Below are 21,339 nucleotides of genomic sequence, written 5' to 3'. Positions count from 1 at the left end.
TACTGGGAATCTTTAATTCTTACATTCTGTTTGGATACAGCATCAAATTTCACTGTGATTATTTCTGGCTCTGACAAACTGATGCAGTGAAAAAGTGTTGGGAGGATATTTGTATTTATGAAATACTTTAAGATGAATGTGATGTTAGTACACAGTGAATTTTTTATTTTCAATTTCTACTAACGCTTCCATCTTTGCATCCACATACAGGCAACCCCAATGATAACCCCTTATTTACATTGTTTTTCTTTTATTTAATGTTTTGCAGAAAGTGTTAATGGACATGAAACAAATGAGAGGAAAGAGAAAACAAAACCAGTTCCAGGGTAAGGAATGTTGACATTTTGATTAGGATTTTTCCAAATTATATTTTAATAAAATTATAGCTGGATCAATTTATTTTTCAGATGCAATAATGATACAGGGAAAATTTCAAGCAAGGTGGAGTTGGAAAAGGTACATAAATTTGATTCTTTCTAAGTAATTATATACAAAATTATATTCGAGCTGTAGTTAGATACATACGCATTTTAAAACCTGTCACTTGCTTCCTTCTCTATAAATTATTTTGCTTGACTAAGTAGTAGCATGGTGTAATGGTCTGATAAGCTTTCATGAACAGACAGGAATCAACATCCGGATAGGAACCATTTTAGGCTCTGAAAATTAGTATCATTATTTTCTCTTTTTATCAGAATCAGGATAATGGCAGTTAGCCAAGGTAGTTTAAAGAAATATAATTCCAGTCTCAGAATATTGCTTCATTTTCTTTTTTTTTTTAACTTTTATCTTAGTTACAGGGGTACATGTGCAGGTTTGTTGTATAGGTGAATTGTGTGTTTTGGGGGGTTGAGATATAGATTATTTCTTCACCCAGGTAATAAGCATAGTACCTGATAGGTAGGGCTTTTTTAATCTTTTTCTTATTGAAATCTTGCTGGCCTAATACCCTGATTTTCATTAGGAGTATCGTCATCATTTCTTCCAGGTTATGAACTTGGAGCAACTCCTATTCATGTAATTACAAGTCGTTATCTTTAGTGCTTCCATTGACACTAAAAAATTCAGTGCAGAATTCATGAGTTGTTTCTGTCACATACAGGTGGAGGAGTTGTAGCCATTCTAGATATTAAAAGAGGGAAGGAGATCTTTGTAAACTATCCCATAGAATTCATTTCCCCAGAATAAATCAATATAAAAATACTATATTAGATTGCACTGGGAGCAATATACCTCAAGACCTGAAAAATAAATCCTGCATAGAAATAGTCCTATAGTAACTACGGCATTAGGAATAGGAAAGTGAGACATATATTTCTTCATTCTGGCCATGGAATGCATTAACATGTAGCTCAACAGGAAAAAGAAAACCCTCTTGTTAATTACAGAAATCTAAGAAAGGGCAATTTCTGTGTAAAGAGAAAATGAATACAAAGATACATTTTAAGCCATTAGCTACAAAATATATTATGGGTTTTTTAAGATGGTAATTGCATATGTATTTACGAAGATACTATCTTTAGAGATAGAAGTAATTCCTTTAAAACATGAAAAATTAACAGTATGCCAGGTATGCTATAGAATAATACATTAGAAATGGGCTTTAAAAACTGTTGTGAAAATTGGCACACCTAAACAGAAAGAATATACATGCACTCAGTAACTTTCTTGTGGTCATCTTTGGAAACCTAATTTTCTATCATAAGGCCTAAAGTTTCAGTCAAAACCCTTTAAATTGATTTGCTATCCAGATACTGTTCCAGCCATTGTAAGCTCCTTATTATAAGCAGCTCAGAATCTAGTGGAGAAGATGGACTTATAAAAATAAATCTGACATAAATACCACAACAAAGGCATGCACAGAAGCCAACACTTCTAGACAGAAGCAACCAGTTCCATCTGGGAGTACTGCAGGTAGGAAGCATAATGTGAAGACATCTGAGTCTGGAAAGATGAGAGCATGTGCAAGCAGAAGAGTGTGAACTCATGAATGCAGGAACGTGTCTACCTTGTCAGCACTTTAAACTGGCACATTCCCATTGCCTGACACAAAGGAGGTATTCAATAAGTAGTTATCTTTATCAATTAATGAATGAATGAAAGCAAAAGAGTAAAAAGAAGATGCTTTCTAATCAGAGAGTACAACTAATTCAAAGACCCAACTAAGTAAAGAACGGGGTTTTTTCAGGAAACCTCTACAATGCAGATGCTAGAGATGAGCTGTTGTGGGGAATAAAATTATGGTATGGCTTTGTGCAGGTTATAAATATCTCTTCATCAAATACAAAGGAGTTTAGAGTTGATTTTATGGAAAACACAAAACCTTAAAGCTGCGGGGAAACATGGTATGTTCTGCCCTTGGGACAACCTGAAAGTCAGTGGTGAGCTTTTTGATTAACTGAGCAACTGAGCTTTTTTATTAATTAGACATTGGGGATGAGGGAGAAAAATGTAGGAGATGCCTCCACTGCTCTAAACTAGGGAGTGATAGATTGTGATGCCATTGATTAGAATGCAGAACTCAGAGGTAGGAATAACCTTTCAATGGAGAAAATTAAGATAACGGAGATGCATTTTTGGCAATAACGATTAATATCTGAGTTTAGGAGAGGAAAGCGAGGCTTTCGAATGTTGATTCTAAGGTCTTTCTGGAATGCAATGCACAAAAATTTAGCTTTATATAAAAACAGGAATAGTTTATTGCTGCACTAAAGTATTCTTTATAAGATGTGCATGAGAGCATTATTTTATATATTGTACATTTACGATATGTTTTGATTTTTAACAATTATAGGTATATTTTCAGGAATAAATGTATATATAGTTTGTGTGGCAATTATAATAAACTGTAGCTCTTCTTTGATAGATTTACCTTATATAATTTAACACTGATTATATGGAAGAATGTATATCTACTTCATCTAGCTATAAAATGGAAAAATATTTATACTCATAATCTATTGATCTTATGCTTTCTTCTTGAAGTAGGTGGGATATTCTATTGAATTAAAATAAATCCTGTGAGGTTTGACTTTGAATTTGACCTACAAGTCAAAAAAAATACAAATATTACTCCCTTTTTGGGGAGAGTGGTATAAATTAAATTTCAGAGAAGATAAATTTCCTTCAGTTCAGCTCTGATTTCGATTATTTCTTGTCTTTTGCTGGCTTTGGGATTGATTTGTTCTTCCTTCTCTAATTTTTTCAGTTGTGATGTTAGGTTGTTAACTGAAGGTCTTTCTAACTTTTTGACGTAGGCATTTAGTGTTATGAATTTCCCTCTTAACACTGCCTAACACTCATGACATGAGTTTACCTATATTACATACTTGCACATGTATCCCCCAAACTTAAAATAAAGTGAAAAAAGGGAAGAGAAAGAAAATAAAAGGCTTAGTTTTTTTTTTGTAATCTGCATAATTTTGCTACGTTCCTGCAATAAAATAAATAAAATTTATTTCTAATGAAATTACTACAATTTTATTCATTTGAAGCACATTTATTTAGTACAAAACTAAAGATTTTTAAATTTTAATTAAAATCTCTTTACTAATACAATTAAATTAATCTAAGCTGATCAATAAGCTTACTTCAATTTTTAGAACTATAATATTTCCCCCCGAAGGCAATAACATACACTGATCCATATAAAATTTAGTGCGTAGTAAGTAGAAAGCTCTTAATAAGTAGAAAAAAAAATAATGCCCCCAAATAAATAAATTGTGTACTTAGCAATGGCAGTAATATTAGTTAAGAAATATACATTTAACATTTGCTCAATGTCAACTTTTCAAAAAGACCTACCCTAACTTCCCTATTTCATTGCAGCCACCATATCCCATATCCTTCCTCCTAATCCTCATGACTCTACCCTACTTTATCCAAAGCATGTATCACCTTCCTACAGAATATGTAATTTGCTTAATTTTTATTTATTTTGTTCATTGTCTTCTTTCTCCACTAAAATGCAAGGTTCACGGGGCAGAGATTTTTGTCCATCTAGTACATATCACAAATATCTTGAATAGTGACTGTTCTGGAGTAAATAGTGTAAATATTTGTTTATTAAATAAATAAATTCATTAATATTTTTATCAAATGATTACAATTAGAGTAAAATAACTCATGTTGTATATAAACTACACTAAGTGTCCAGTGTCTAGTTAACCATCAGGGAAAATTCAGAGAAGTCACTATGGACAACATAACCATTAAATTAAATTTTTGGTTGCTTTAAAAAAAATAAACTACACCAAGCAAAGAAACAAACTGATAAACATTTAAAGTCAACACTATGGATCAGATTGCTTTCATTTTGGGTAGAAAGACAAAAGAGTGGTTTGTAACTAAAATTTATCAGCTCTAAAATTCTTGTTAATAGAACTGCAAAGTTCTCATACAGGTAATAATGATGATAATTTTGCTGGTGGTGATAAAGACTAGATGTTAATGTTGAAGATGATGGATATTTAGTAGTCCAGGACCTCATTTTAAAGTATTTGTATCAAAGAGTCACATTCCTATGCTGCATATCTAAAAAAGAGATTTGTCCCATGACTTAACTTTTACGAAGTTCTCTTCTCATGATAGGTCACGGCCCAAATACTAACTGAGCTCTCTATTTGCCCAAAATAAAGTGGTGAATAGTTACCAAGCCAATAAATCCCACAGTATCCCCTAAAAGTAGCTGAAATATTTGTGAGAAAAAAAGATACTGGGAGAAGAACGGAGTACCCTAAAATTACACTGACAGTACCTGAGGGAATATATTTGTCAGGTTCCATTGGGGTAACTGGTAAACCAACCACCATGCATAAAATTTCCATGAGAAATGAGTTCTAGGTATCCAAAAATCCATTTGTAGATACCAAAGGAGGAATAAAGTTCCTAGTTCTTTCCCTCCCCTGCAAGCATTAGTATCATTCAAAGAGACACCCCAGAGTTTTACATCAGCTCAATTTCTAAACCTCCAGGCATCTACAAATGAAAGAGACTGGAAAATCAGTATACTTTTAATGAAAAATCTGAGATAATTGTTTTTCATTAGTTTAATTTAACTTGGAATTCCTCAAAGGGAAAAGTTCAAAGAAAAAGTATCCTTGAACAAATTGCATCTTGCTTTTAATTAGGTATTGTTTAGTTTGGCGGTGAAAATCCTTATGGTTGAAAATCCATTTGTACAAGACAACACTTTTTAATGTTCTCCAAAAATTCAAAGGAGTCTTGTAAGTACAGTAATAAACATGGTTCATTATATTAAAAACTATGGGCATTAGTTCTGCCAAATAAGGAGATGTTAATTCTGGAATATCTGGCTCATAGATCAGATATGAAAAAGGTATTTTAGCTTAGATCACGTAACAAACAAAAATTGGCTCTCCTTCCTTATTCTTCTGTTTTCCTAAGCTGGGAGAAATTGGATGGCAAAGGCAGTAATTAGTCCTGCTCAACCCTCACCTGACCCAACTTAGGTGTCTCCTTTTATTCATGCAGTGGTTTATACAGAATGTTTACAGAAGAGGCAAGCAAGGAGAGGGAGGGAGATTATCACACACCCTTTAGGAATCACAGCAACAATCTGTGAACATGACCTCACTCCAGATTTCACTCTTTATTAGAGTCATAGTGCTATCTCCAATGATGGCCATTCTTAGTTGTGTTCTCACAAAACATTTTTCTATTAAAGAAACTATTGACTTTTGACAATATCGTTTCTCTCGTATATCTTTATTTTATGAAATACAAAAACTTAGTTCTTCACATTTTATGTTATTGAAATATTATCTAGCAAATAGCATTGCTCAGCCATATTGGCAATATCTGTACTTTAACTCTACAATAAGTCCCCCGTACTATATAACTTATTTGAACACTATATTTTGTTTCTTGAAATACTCAACAGTGTTCTCCTCTGCATCTTCTAGTGGTATTTTCTACAAAAAGAAATATGTTTATTTTGTCTCCAAATTGATTTTTCTGTATTTTGATTATGAAATATTTCATGCATATATGCATTTATAAAACATGACTAAACATTTTAAAGAATAATAAAATGAAAAAGATGATGTATACCACATCCCAGCTTAATAACTAGAATACGATGATTTCTAAAATCTACATGAGCCTTTCTCTGATTCTATCTCTTTTCCTTACACAGTCACCCCCACTCCCTTGTCGAGTTAGCTATAGTCCAAAATTTTGTGTTAATCATTCTCTTGTTTTCTTGTGTTTTATCACCTGCACTAGTTAAGGTATGGATTGGTCACCGTAGCAAAGACCAAAAATAGCAACAATTTCAACAAGATAGAAATAGGCTGGTATGGTGACTTCTTTGTCACCATGCCCCTGACTCTATCTCTTCTCTGCCATTTCCAGCACTGGAACCTTGTAATTCAAGATGGGTCCCCCATCTCCCTCCATCCATTCTGTACCCCAGCTAGCTGCTCAAGGAAAGGAGAAAGTGGAAGGCATATGTACTTAAAAATTATTCTGTTACTATCCTGGATTTGAGAGTATTCAGATTTTCTATTTCAATGTCAAACAGTTGCATTTTTAAAAAGAAATTTATGTGTTCCATGTTAAATTTACTGGTGTGTGGTTGTTTATAATATTTTCTTATATCTATTTAATTTCTACAGTATTTATAGTTATATGTCTTTATTTCTAACATTTTCCTTGTGCTTTTAAAACATTTTTCAAATAATCTTTCCAAACTATGTCTATTTTATTAGTCTTACAAGTCTTGTCAAAGAACCAACTTCTCTTTTCACCCTCTCTATTTAATGTATATTTCACATTATTATTAATAGTTTTCTTTCTTTATTACTTTGTTCTGTCTACTTTATTTGTGTATTTATGCTCTTGCTCTTTTGCTAATTTTTAAAATTTGACCTTTACCTTATTAGAATTTTCCTCTCTTCCAAAGTAAGGATTTAAGGATATGAATTTGCTACTATTACTTTAGCTGTTTTCCATATTTTTCTGTTTTGTGTTTTCTGATTTCCATTATGCTAGCTTTTTTTTACTCAAAAGATGCTTAGAAATGTGTTTTGAAATTTAAAATAAATTAGATTTTTAACTACTTTTAAAATTTTTCTAACAATTTTTCTGGGGTCAAAAACTGTGGTCTATTTAGCAGTTTTCCAAAACTTGTTGAAGTAGCTTTTTGAACTAGCACATGATCAGCTATAATAAATATTTTTCACTGTGCTTAAAATAAATTGTACATTTTCAACTAATTAGGTTCAATGTTTCCCAAAACTCTGTAAGATCAAGTTGCTAGTTGTGCTTCTCAAATCTCTGTGCCCTGACCAAGTTTTTTCTCTTTTTATTCAGTAATTGATGAGACTGTTTTGTTAAACTCTCCCTCTATCATGTGGATATTCTATTTCTTCTGATACGTCTGTCAGTTTTGGTTCCTCTGTATTGTTAGATTATGTTATTGTGAACCCATTTAGAATGTTTCTGTGTGTGTTATTGATTAACATTTTATCATTTTGTGCATCTCTTCATCTATCTTTTTTTTTTGGTCTTTGAGTTATTAGTTTATTTGTCTGCTGATAATACAAGACTACCAGCTTCCCTTCCCTTCCCTTCCCTTCTCTTCCCTTCCCTCCCCTCCCCTTCCCTTCCCTTCCCTTCCGAGACTGACTCTCACTCTGCCATGCAGGCTGGAGTGCACTGGCACGATCTCAGCTCACTGCAACCTCCGCCTCCTGGGTTCAAGCAATTCTCCTGCCTCAGTCTACCGAGTATCTGGGATTACAGGCACCCGCCACTACGCCCAGCTAATTTTTTGTATTTTTAGTAGAAACGGGGTTTCACTATGTTGGCCAGGCTGGTGTCGAACTCCTGACCTCATGATTCGCCCACCTCAACCTCCCAAAGTGCTGGAATTACTGGCATGACACTACCAGCTTTTATAAGGCTAGTATTTACCTGGCGTTTCCTCTATGCTTTCACTTTCAGTGTTTCTGTGTCCTTATGTTTTAGGTGTATCTCTTTTATTAAATTTGAAAAATTTTACCTCTACCTGACATGTTTTATCCATTTAAATTATTTGTGACATTGTATATTTAGAATAATTTCTACTGCCAGCTTTTTATTTTTTCCAAATATTCTTTTCATCTTCCTTCCTGCATTCCTATGCAGTTATTTTCTTTTTTTATTCCATGCTACACACACACTTGTATGGGTGGTCTATTCTATACTTTGTGTCTGTTTTAGTTGTCCTAATCATTTTACTGTATTATTAGGCAGCAAGGGTTGCCATAGCAAAATACTACAGAACTGTGTCTTAAACAATACAAATCTGTTGTATTTTCTGCCAGTTTTGGAGGCAAGCCAAGTACAATACAAGATCAAGGTGTTATCTGGGTTGGTTTCTAGTGAGACCTCTCTTTCTGGCTTGTACAAGACCATCCTCTCATTGTACTCTCACATGATGTTTTTTTTCTCTGTGCACATGCAGTAGAAAGAGATATTTCTGGTCCCTTTTGCTCTTTTTATAAGGATATCAGCCCTATCAGATTAGGCACCCTTCTTTGTTTAAACTGAATTACCTCTGTAAAGGCCCTTTTCCAAACAGAGTCACTTTGAGTGTTAGAGCTTCAACATATGAATATTGAAGGACATCATTGAGTCATTAGTATCATGTCTACTTAATATATAAAAATTTAAAGATAATCCATTTTTTTCTCCTGAACAGTGTAAAGACCCTAGGATATTTTAACTTAGACCATCATTTTCTCTTTACATGCTACTATTTTCCAATTTTTTAGTTCTAGTCTATTATTCCTCCATTAAATTACATAATTGTATTATGTTTTAAAATCAGTGCTCTGTAGAGTTACGTGCATATTTATTAATATCTTTGTTCACCATTGTATTTTGCTTCTCAGACCCCCTATATGGGGTCATGTTCCTTCTTCCTGAATATACTATTTGAACATACTTCACAGAGTGATTTTGGTGTTAAATACAGAGTTTTTGTTTGATAGAAAGATGTCTATAATTCTTGAATCATGTTTTTATAGTTATAGTGTGCTGGACAGGTTATTATTTTTTATTTTGCACATTGAAATACATTTATATATTTCTACTGCATTTTGGCCTTCTTTTTTTCCATTTAAAAGTCAGCTAGCTACCAGTCAAATTATTATTCCTTTGTAGGCAATCTTTTCTCTTTGGTTGCTTTAATGATGTGTGTGTATGTGTGTGTGTGTGAGACAGAATTTTACTTTGCTATACCTAAGTGCATATTTCTCCTGAATCTGTGTATTGATCTTTTCCAACAATTCTTGCAAATTATCAGGTGTTATTTTTCAATATTCAATTGCCTCATCCTAGTTCTCTGTATTCTCTCCCTCTGAGTCTCCAATTAAACATGCTGCACTTTCTCACTGTGTTTTCTTTCTTTCTTTCTTTTTTTTTTTTTTTTTGAGACGGAGTCTTTCTCTGTCACCCAGGCTGGAGTGCAGTGGCGCGGTGTCCGCTCACTGCAAGCTCCGCCTCCTGGTTCACTCCATTCTCCCACCTCAGCCTCCCGAGGAGCTGGGACTACAGGCACCCGCCACCACACCTGGTTAATTTTTTTATATTTTTAGTAGAGACGGGGTTTCACCTGTGTAGCCAGGATGGTCTCAATCTCCTGACCTCGTGATCCACCCACCTCAGCCTCCCAAAGTGCTGGGATTACAGGCGTGAGCCACCGCGCCCGGCTCTCACTGTGTTTTCTAAGCTTCTTAGCTAACATCTGTTTTTCTTTTATGTGTTTTGCTGAACTTTATTATGAATAGTAACTTCTGACTTATCTTCCTGCTAATTAATTTTCTCTTTAGCTATGTCTATTTTGACCTATTTACTGATCTTTTAAATTGTTATTTAATTATGTAAATTCTATTTGTCTTAAGATTTGCCTATAACTATTATAATCTTTTTCATATTTTCAATTCCTTCTCTAATTTTATTAATCATATGTAAATTTAATTATATTTTGTGCCTGTGTCTAACAGCTCTGAAGTCCTTGTGGGTCTCTTTCTTTGACTTAGTTTTTATTTATTTATTTATTGCTGGTTCTCACTTTGTTTAATTATTTTTTTGCACGTTCAGTACTTTTAAACAGTGAAATTTTTTTTTAGTTACTATGGAAATTCTTTAAGTCCTATGTTGCAGCTGCTTCTAAGAGTTTTCAATTATATTGCTATTTCTCTTTAACACACACATAACATAAATTAATGCTTTAGGAAAAATGCTCATGGTTAGGAATTTTTAGGGCATATTGTTTTCCCTTAAGTCAGCATGATATTTTCTTTCTACTTCTGCAAAGGATACCAGCTTTATATGTGTTTTCTTATATGATTCCCCACATGCATTTGACCTGGGGCAATTACTTTTATACCAAGCTTTCCTTGCAACATGATAAACTGAAATCTTATTTTAAATCCAGCTTTAAAATTATTGTTGCACTTTAAAAGACTGTTTTAAATATTTTAAATAGCATCTCATTTAGCAGGGAATTTGATTTGTCATGCTGCTGGATAGACAAATAGGCTATGTTATTATATTTTGTTTCAGTCATTTTTACAAGTAGAAAGAGCAAGGTTTTTCTCAGTGGCACACACACACAAACACACATACACATATGCTTTTTCCTAAGAAAGTACAAGGGAAGCTTCTAAATAGTTAACATTTAGGACAATAAAATTTTGTAAGTAAATACTGGATTTAATCATGACTTTTAACATTTCTAAAAATAGAGTTTATTTATAAAGAGGACTTATGTCCTTAATGCTACATTTTAAACATTTCTTTATTCATCACACACACAATAAATGTTTATTGCTTTATAAGCATAACCAAATTCACAACTATGTTGGATATAAATTCTATTTCAAAGAGTCTTATCGATAACTTCAATTTTACTAACTCCTCGGAATTCTTCAGGTTATTACTGATTATATTTTCACCAGATCTTCATGAAGAGCTCATACCAGCTGTAAGGGGAAGATCCTCTCCTACATTTTCTTGCTATTCACTTATCTTATAATATATACTGTACTATACTATATATAGTACTATAATATATATAGTACTATATAATAGTACTTTCATTCAATATTTCTTTACAGAAATAATCTTACAGACATTTTAAACCATTAGAACACTATAGGAAGTCTGGTTTAATTAAATAACATAATCTGTTATTCACTTAACTGAGGACCTTTAAACTTAATATGCAGACAAAAAGGACAGGTTCCCACTGTCTCAATTCCTCTGCGCACTATAGAACTTCCAGTCTTCTGTTCCCTTTTTAGTTACATCGTCTACCAACATAGGGACCACAAAAGCACCAAGGTCAAAAGTGGGCATTAATTATTAGTAAATATTTATTTCTTTATTTTTTAAATGTAAACAGATAAATATTGTATCTTCCATTAAGATGGCAGGTTAAATAGGCCCATATGTTACCACTGTTCTAAGTGTTCATTAAAACAAGAACAAATAGACTTTCAAATATAATCAAAATTATATAAACATCAAGAGAAGACATGACAGCAAAATCATTTTGGAAGCTGGAAAGTAAAAGGTTGAGTGGAAAATAACCCTGTTATCTCCAGTAATCCCATGGAAGCTGCATCCTAAATTGGTAATGAGAAAAGCCAATAAACAATTCAATTTCCATAGCAGCAGGCTTCAACATTTTTAAAATGTTGAAAAGCAGGAGGAAGAAAAAAATTGCTTGTGAAGCAGTTAAATCTTCCACTTTCATCCCCAAATCCACATGGATGCAACAGCTTCTAATCCACCAAACAGAAATATAATCTTCAGCCATGGTAAAACAGGATAAGGAGAACCAGATCCAGTTCTGGGCTGGGGGAGAGTGTCACAAGGAAAACAGGGGTACTGAGTGATAGCTTATAAGCTAAACATGGAGGACCTGGCCTTCTACCCACACTGGTCCAGGAGCCAGGTCTATGCCTTTCAAGTGTCAGCAGGCAGAAGGCCAGATGATGCTTCCTTGGAGAACACAATCAGAGTAAGAGAGAAGAAAACATTGACCTTAGAATTTTCTCAAGAAAAAGCCCAGTCAGATGACATTACAGTGAAGCTTACAGGCAACAAGAAATCCCAAAACACGAGTGCAGAGCTTCTACACAGATATTCACTGCTGAAATGTGAGCAGACAACCAAAAATTCCTGGATATCTGATGAAAGCCTCAATTATGAAAGAGAGATTGCCAAATAAACAAAGAAAAAAGAGCAATCTGCAGGAAACAGAGACTATGCAAGAAGAAGAAGCTACAAAAAAGAAAATATCATTAATATAATCAGAGAGGTATACAAATAAATTACTCATATTTATGAAATACAAATAGTATTCTATAAAAGACAATCAAGAAGGCAAAAATATAAAACATGTAAATATAAAAAAGTATAAATATAAAATATAGAGATATAAAAGCATAAATGGAAAATTCAGTAGACACTATAGGAAGAAACAGAATAAACAGGAAATAAGAGGAGTTTCCAAAAAAGAATAGGAAAAAAGAGAACAGTATATAAAAAATTCAAGAAAGTTTCTACAATGGAAGAGTACAAGTTTTATGATTAAAGGACTCACTAAATGTCATCAAAATGAATGAAGCAGACTCACACAGGGCAGATCTGTTTTAAAATCTTTGAGATTTCAGAATACTATAAGATGATCCTAAAACCTCTCAAAAAGGAAGAAACACTAATTCCTTACAAAGGATCAAAAATATGAATGGCTGAATACTTCACCCCAGCAACACTACTCAGAGACAGCAGAAAAACTGCCTTCAAAATTCCAAGTAACATTTATTTCCAATTTAGAGTCAATATCCAGTCAGACTTTTGATGAAATAAGAGGGTAGACTTAAGTGTAGCTCTTTGCAGTTCTAGAGAAAAAATGACTAGGTTTAGGACAGGAAGGGAGGCCCTGAAAGAGATGTCACCCAGACAATAAAATTGGTAGAATATTGATGTGAATTAGGTATCCTATCACTTGATTGTTCCAAGAGAATGTTTAAGCAACCAGGGAATATTTGGGACTGATTCAGTAGTATGTACTTAAAAAAAATAAGCAAGTGAAGGAGGGAAAAGACATATTCTAACTTAGAGAAGGGGCAGGCAAAGTCACGTATATCATATTTCTACCTGTTAATAGAGCTCTAGGCAACATATTGAAAATTGAATTCTGTACTATAAGCAATGTTATGACAGAGCCATAGTTGGAAGATGATACAAAGTATACATATTCAGTGAAGGAAGCTGTAAAAGAAATCTGCAATTGCTGCCACCAGGTGGCAATAGTGAGTTACCTCTGGACCTGCAGGATTTCTGTTGTGACAGGTCCATTGTGATGATGTCATTGGATTCTGCATTTTGTCATGTCCTCGTAGAAAATTTTTCAGTTACTTGGAAGAAGATGTGGAGGGCATACTCCACATGTATGGTAGACAGAAGGGATTGAATTAAAACACAACAGGTTACCATTGTGGTAAAAGCAGTATGAAATAGAAATCAAATGTAGTTTTAAAAATTCACATAAGTATTCTGGAAGGCAAGTTGGTACAGGGGAAATTCACTGAGAGGGAACTCACAGACATGGATTCTGCTTTAAAGTCTGCGGTAATTAGCTAGGTCACACTTGAGACTCATTTTGCTCTTCTGAAATATTAGGTCTTTATACCAGATAATCTCTAACTACCTGTCTGCCCTAATAGTCTATCATTCCTTTACATGTTAAAAAAAAAAACTTATTTCTGGCTATAAAAGTTACAAAAAGTATCAAGAAGGTGGAGGATACCCCTAATCGCATGATCAAGAAATAACTGTTGTTAGTATTTTGATATATTTCATTTCAGTCACACACACATATATATATATATATATATGTTTCATTTCAGGCACATGTATGTATGTAGAAATATTTTTGCTTTAAAATTTTACATAACTTTGTACTTTTCATATCACATAAATCTCCTTATATATTACAACACAAGTACTTTTCCATTCACAATATACCTGTGACAATGTCCTGTGGCCACAGACTGAAAGTACGATCTGGGCAGAAGACTAAAGATTAATCTGCTGTGATACCTGTGATACCTGCCCCCTTTGTATAATTTCTGTACCACTAGTTGGCTCGATTAGTGACTCATTTCAGGCTTTCCTAAGAGCCCTATTTTTTAGCTCAGTGCCCTGTACTACTGTCCCTCTGGTCCTCATGCTTCACCCTTTATTTTTGTATCGTCTCTTCTACGAGTTCAGCCCAGTGAACACAAGCACTCAGTAAAAATAACGATAAATCTGAATGCATGGAGCTCATGTTTACTGGGTAGATAAAAAGTAGGGTGCATTCACCATTCCACTTCAAAAACTCTTCCTCTTAACCTTTAATTTGTATTATGATATATTAGTATTAGCATTTACTGTAGAATTTTTACCCTGAATTTTAATGCCTTTATAAATTGTCGATGATATTTGCATAAACACTAGCTCATGTGTAGTAACAATAATGTATATTTCAAAGGTCCTTATTAATAAAAAATGTATAGTTAATTCATAAGGCATAAAGCATGGCAAACATTAATCTGTTTCTGTTTTGATTTTTTTGTTTTATATCTTCCAATGTCTTTTAATAATTCTATATATATGCATATATTTACAGTTAAGCTTTTATATGAAATCCAATTTTTTCTTTATTTATATTTTCAAAAGTTTTAAGGTGGCAAAGAGAAATCACATAAACACTGCATATTTTAAGTTTTCATTCTTATTATCAATTTAATAATATTCAAATTATGCATCACTTTCTGGTTTGTGTTTGAAGTCTTTCCTATAGTAAAATATTTAATGTTAAGCCCCAAATTTCAATTGTCACTTTGTATGATTCATAAGAATTTTTAAACTTATTTCCCTATCTTATTTACATACCACTTATTTTGTGTCAAATTTCAATGGAATTTTTTATCATATGGAAAATACAAATGATTTCCATGTATAAATTATAAGGGAAAGGGAGACGTTTCTAAATTAGTTTATTTTGGGTGAAGCATAGAGTCCTTTGTGGGTTGACCTTAAAGTTAATTAGAAACTGAAAGGTAAATTACAATCCAACGCACCTGACCCTGCCATGCTAAATGCCATTTTCATATCTATGATGACTTTTAGTGAGTAGTAATTTTTTCCTTATCACGACTTTTCAAAAAGATATTTTAATAATGTCTCAAATAGCATGCTCATCTGTATGGAAGATGGCATTTCTTCTGTTCATCCTGGAGAAGAGAGAACGCTTGTACACTGTTAGCAGCAATGTAAATTGGTGCAACCATTATGGAAAACAATATAGAGATTCCTCAAAAAATTAGAAAAACAAAAGAAGTACCATGTTATCCAGCAATCTCACTTCTGGATATATGTACCCTCAAAATGAAATCAGTATGTCAAAGATATATCTGCTTCCCCATATTCGTTGCATCATTATTCACAATAGTCAAGTTAGTGGAACAACTTAAGTGTCCCTCGATAGATGATGAATGGATAAAGAAAATGTGGTCTGAGTTACTGTAATAATCCCTTTATGGTTGCCCTTGCATCAATTCTTGCCTATTTCAGACCTTTCCTATACACAGCAGCCTAAAAAAAAGTACAAATGTATTTAAGAAATATGCAAACACAAGAAGACAAAAGATAATAAGTGTTTGCATATTCCTTAACTATATTTATATTTTTGTTTAAAGGCTGAAGTCTGTAGAATGAGTCTGTAATAAGCAAGAATTGATGCAAGAAGATCCATAAACACATTATTTTATTAACCTAGGCCAGAGATAATGTTGACTGAGACCAGGGTGAAAACAGTGGAAATGGAGAAAAGGAGAAAATTGAACAGAGTCCAGGCATATTTCAGTAGATACAATTGACAGAATTTGATGGGATGAGGAAGATAATGTTTTCAAGGAAGACAAGCAATATATTATAGCAAAGTGGCTGAGAGTATGAGCTCTAAAGCAAGACTACATGGTTTCAAAACCCAAGTCTGTCATTTTCAGGCTCTGGGACCTCGAACAATTCACTTAACTTCTCTATGTCTTTTATTTACAAAATGACGTTATAATAGTACCCACCTCATTATATTGTAAGACTTAAATGAATTAAAACATTTAATTGATTTTAACTTGGACCAGTGCTTATTACATGCTAAGGATGCTATAAGTATTTGTTATGATAGTGATGGTGATGACATTAGTTTATATAAGTGATCCTGACGAACTAGGTTTGACAAAAGAAGTAAAAGGCTTGGTCCTGAACATTTTCAGATTGGAGTTTTATTGCAGACATTCTCTCTCTCTCTCTCTCTATATATATATACACACACACACGTATATATATTTGAATATATATATATACATATACACACACATGTATATATATTTGAATATATATATACATATACACACACATGTATATATATTTGAATATATATATACACACATACACACACACAGAGTTTTGTTTTCTTTTGAGACAGGTCTTGCTCTATTGCTCAGTCTGGAGTGTGAAGTGCAGTGGTGCAATCTCAGCTCACTGCAACCTCCGCCTCCCAGGTTCAAGAAATTCTCCTTCCTCAGTCTCCCAAGTAGCTGGGATTATAGATGCCCGCAACCACACATGGCTAATTTTTGTATTTTTAGTAGAGACGGGGTTTCACCATGTTGACCAGGCTGGTCTAGAACTCCCTGACTTCAAGTGATCCACCTGCCTCGGCCTCCCAAAGTGCGGAGATTCCAGGCATGAGCCACTGTGCCTGGCCCTCAAATTATGTTGAACAGGCAATTGGATACATGGGTCTAGATGGAGGACCCTGGCTGAAGACAGAAGTTTGGTGATCTGGCATAAAAATAGTCATTAAATCAATAAAAAATAAGGTATTTTTAAAGGGGAACCATTAGAGTGAGGAGAGACAAGGGCCTGTGACAGTTTAAAGAAATTCCCAGAGCCTGAAAATGACAGACTTGGGTTTTGAAACCATGTAGTCTTGCTTTAGAGCTCATACTCTCAGCCACTTTGCTATAATATATTGCTTGTCTTCCTTGAAAACGTTATCTTCCTTATCCCATCAAATTCTGTCAATTGTATCTACTGAAATATGCCTGGACTCTGTTCAATTTTCTCCTTTTCTCCATTTCCACTGTTTTCACCCTGGTCTCAGTCAACATTATCTCTGGCCTAGGTTAATAAAATAATGTGTTTATGGATCTTCTTGCATCAATTCTTGCTTATTACAGACTCATTCTACAGACTTCAGCCTTTAAACAAAAATATAAATGTAGTTAAGGAATATGCAAACACTTATTATCTTTTGTCTTCTTGTGTTTGCATATTTCTTAAATACATTTGTACTTTTTTTTAGGCTGCTGTGTATAGGAAAGGTCTGAAATAGGCAAGAATTGATGCAAGGGCAACCATAAAGGGATTATTACAGTAACTCAGACCACATTTTCTTTATCCATTCATCATCTATCGAGGGACACTTAAGTTGTTCCCCTAACTTGACTATTGTGAATAATGATGCAACGAATATGGGGAAGCAGATATATCTTTGACATACTGATTTCATTTTGAGGTTACATATATCCAGAAGTGAGATTGCTGGATAACATGGTACTTCTTTTGTTTTTCTAATTTTTTGAGGAATCTCTATATTTAAGGATAGAAGGCAAAAAAAAAAAAAAAAAACTGGCAAGGGAGACAGAAAAACAGGCAGAGATAGAAAAACCCAAAGAGTGAGATATCACAGAAACTCAAAGCAGAGTTTTTTCAGTAAAAAGAAGAGATAAATTCTTTTAGATGCTTGCAAAGGGTACTACAAAGTTGAGATTGAAAGGTTCCTATTGAACGGAGCCCTGAGGAAATTACTGATAATCACAGGAAGTGCATTGTGGGTGGAATGAGGAGTCAAGCTAGATGAAAGTGTTTAAGAAAATGGAGTCAGTGAATGTAAACAACTCTTTCAAGTAGTTTGGCTGTGAAAATGGAGATGAGGTAGGACGATAGTTTACTTGAGTGGAGGGTTAAGAACTCTTTCTTGTTTTCCTTCTGTAAAGATGGTTCAAAAATAATTAAATGTTGATGAAAATTCCAATAGTCTGTAGTGGAAGGTTTCTGAGAAAACTTGAGAGACTGTAGTTCAGAAACAAGAAGTTGGAGGAGAAACATTGACTCCATTAATTATGTAGAGAACAAGAAGATGGGGCAAATGCAAGTAGGTTTCTACATTTCACCGTGATACTATTGTATGCTGGCTTCTATTTTCTCTGGGAAGTAGGAGGCAAAGCTACTTGCAAAGACTGAGAAGGAGCATTGAGAGGGACATATAAAGATAATAAAGAAGGTTTTATATTTCCTTGTGGAAACAGGTAGAGTAATTTGGTTATGCAAACACGCTAGGGTAGGGGAGCAACATCATTACAGCATTGGATGTTTGTGATCATGAATGATCCCATCTGCTTTACTGTGCATGTAATTTTTAGCAACAGTAGCTGGCTACTCAGAAGCAGACATGACATGGAGAGAGAGAATGGTTGGATTTATAAATCAGTTGGAATTTTCATAAAGAACTACCATTCAAGAAAAGACAAGAAAGAGAGTTCGGAGTTTTGTTAAGACAATTTATTGAAATGATGTACCATGGAATCTCAACTGAATAAAGATGGAAGTAAAGAAAGGAGAGGACCATAACTGGCCATAACTACATACTTCATTGACCTAGATTTGCCAGTGCAGTTGAAGGACTGTAGAGATAGAATTAATTCAGCAGCAAAGTTGGAAGAAGAAACTTTAATAACTATGCCAATTTATTGATAACTAGGATGGTTAAATGATACTCTTTCTACCCCTGAGTAAATATAATATCAACCACACACCTTAAGTATTTTTGCATTTCATTTCCACAGGACTTGCAAGTGAGGTGACCTAAAAACAGTTTTAGACTCTTAAACTTAGTGTTTAAAATGAGAAGGCTGAGAGATAGTCTGCTTATGGAGAAAGTTGGAGTATTTCCCTAATGCCCCGCCCCCTGCCACTTGTACCATCACAGTTGAAAGAAGGGAAGAGTCTCCTACTTACCAAGGTGTGATAGATGTTAAGAAACTACTACTTGGAGAGCTTATTATCTACCACCCTAGACTTAGAAAAGGTCAATGGATTAGTGTTTGGCACATACTTGAAAAATTAGAAGGTAAAATGTCATGACTGAATTTCCTTACCTAATCAAGTTTCAGTTGCACTGTCACTGACAACAGGACAGAGGTGACTGTTTCCCTTGGACCGTATGAAGGAAACATGTGGGAGGACTGTCATTTGGGATCATTTGAAAGATGAAAACCTCCAGGAGGGGTTTTTGACAGCATAAGTTAATCTCAATATAAAAAGACCAGGTAGACTATCACATGCAGACACCATGAGTGTGTCATATGCCACCAGGCAGAAGATGTGTGTAACCTACATAGAAAGAACAACAATCTGATGTTCTTATTTGGATAATAGGAGTCTCATAAAATCCCATAAAATTGCCCACCAGAGAGTAATTTCAAACATTCACCATGCCTGGAAAGTACTAATGCCATTTTTAAATTAATAAACAGTCAAATAAGACCTCTCCTAATCCTTACCACTCCTCTACTGATCCTGTTCTTCTCTTGACATTCCAAATGCTGAAGGTTTAGAAACTGAGTGTAGCAAGTGATGAGAAGAATTGGAACTAGGAGAGAAAGAGAAAGTCAAACTCACAAACCTCCTTCCAGTTATGGGCTTTCAAGCAGGCCTGATCTAGGGGACAAGAGAATGCTTAAGTTTAAAATGTGAGATTTTTCTTATTAAATAGGGCACTGTTTATTTTAACTACTGAAATGAAGCTATTCTTCTGACTAAACATAACTGAAAAACTATTCATTAAATGAAATGACCTTCAAAAGTTATTGTTTCTTCTTTGAATTTCACCACAGGAAGAGGAAGAATCAAACCAACAAAGTGTGTTTACAGGGTCATGGGTGAGAGAAAGAATGAAGTTGCTTTTGGCTTGCACCCTAGAAAGTCATCTCGTAACTAAAACACTTACATTTGGTCTAGTGATTCCCCAAGTGAAACCATTTCAGGATGTGCCATTGTTCAAGGTGTAACTACGGGGGTGGGGTGACTGGGGTGGAGAACTGAAAACTGCTGGAAGTAAGATCAAAAATGTGTGGGGCCAGGATATTTAAAGGGCTATTCATGAGCATAGTGTAGTCATTATTCAGTCGCTGACAAGATTTGGAGTAAGGAAAATGATTATGTGCTGAGTGCAAATGTTCTCTTAAATGACAGCAGTGGGTGACCAGGAGATCAAAATACAATGGTCAAAGGAATGGGAAGAGAAAGAGATATCCAAGTTACATGATTCTTAAAAAAAAGGATTTATTTTTTGTGTGAGTGGAGGATTAATGTTCTGGAAGAGACAGTGGGAAGCAAAGAGGACACTGACTTATCTCTCAATGCTGAGGTATATGGTGTTGAAAACATTCAGTTTCAGGAGTGACATCCCCTGGGAATCATCCATTAAGGTGCATCGGTGGGGAAATCTTTCCAAAAGAAGTTTATGGACTTATTAAGTATGTACCACCAGTATCAACAGAAAAGCTTTGGGAGTAGTGGCGAGAAGGGAAGACATGTGGGAAGAGTTGAGTAAGGGACAAGAAAGAAGGATGAAGAAATGAATGAAATTGGATTTTTAAAATATTTCAGTGGTTTCAGCTTAAATACTGTTATTGCTACATCTCCATTGATGGAAAGATAAATGCTGTATTAGTCAGCTCACATCACCGTAACAAAACACACTAACTAAGTGGCTTAAACCATAAAAATTTATTTCTCACAGTTCTGAAGACTGGATCAGGGTCTGGCAGGGTCAGTGTCTGGTGAGGACTCTCTCCTGGCATTGCAGACAGCCACCTTCTTGTGACTTTCTCCATAGCAGAAACAGAGAGAGAGACAGGAATCAAGCTCTCTCATGTGTCCTCTTATAAGGACATAATCCCATCAGACCAGGGCCACATCCACAAAGGAAGGGTCAGTATCTTCCAAATGCCTCATTGCCAAATACTATAGTATATTTGTTATGGACTGAATGTTTGTGTCCCACCACCCCCACCAATTCATATGTTTTTTGCCAATACTATAGTATTTGGCAATGAGGCATTTGGAAGATACTGACCCTTCCTTTGTGGATGTGGCCCTGGTCTGATGGGATTATGTCCTTATAAGAGGACACATGCCGGG

At 34.4% G+C, this 21,339-nt stretch overlaps 1 protein-coding gene across 1 annotated transcript in view; it reads left to right on the top strand.

Annotated features, from left to right (window-relative positions):
• SLC13A1 (solute carrier family 13 (sodium/sulfate symporter), member 1) overlaps positions 1 to 21,339 on the top strand; it is an 86,658-nt gene that overhangs the window by 29,891 nt on the left and 35,428 nt on the right. The window contains exons 5-6 of the mRNA XM_011937410.1: positions 269 to 326; positions 408 to 456. Coding sequence (XP_011792800.1) covers positions 269 to 326; positions 408 to 456 — 107 coding nt within the window. The remainder of the gene's footprint in view (positions 1 to 268; positions 327 to 407; positions 457 to 21,339) is intronic.

This window comes from Colobus angolensis, unplaced genomic scaffold, assembly GCF_000951035.1.
Source record: "Colobus angolensis palliatus isolate OR3802 unplaced genomic scaffold, Cang.pa_1.0 Scaffold163, whole genome shotgun sequence".
Classification (NCBI taxonomy): domain Eukaryota; kingdom Metazoa; phylum Chordata; class Mammalia; order Primates; family Cercopithecidae; genus Colobus; species Colobus angolensis.
This window is presented reverse-complemented; position numbering and strand designations above follow the sequence as displayed.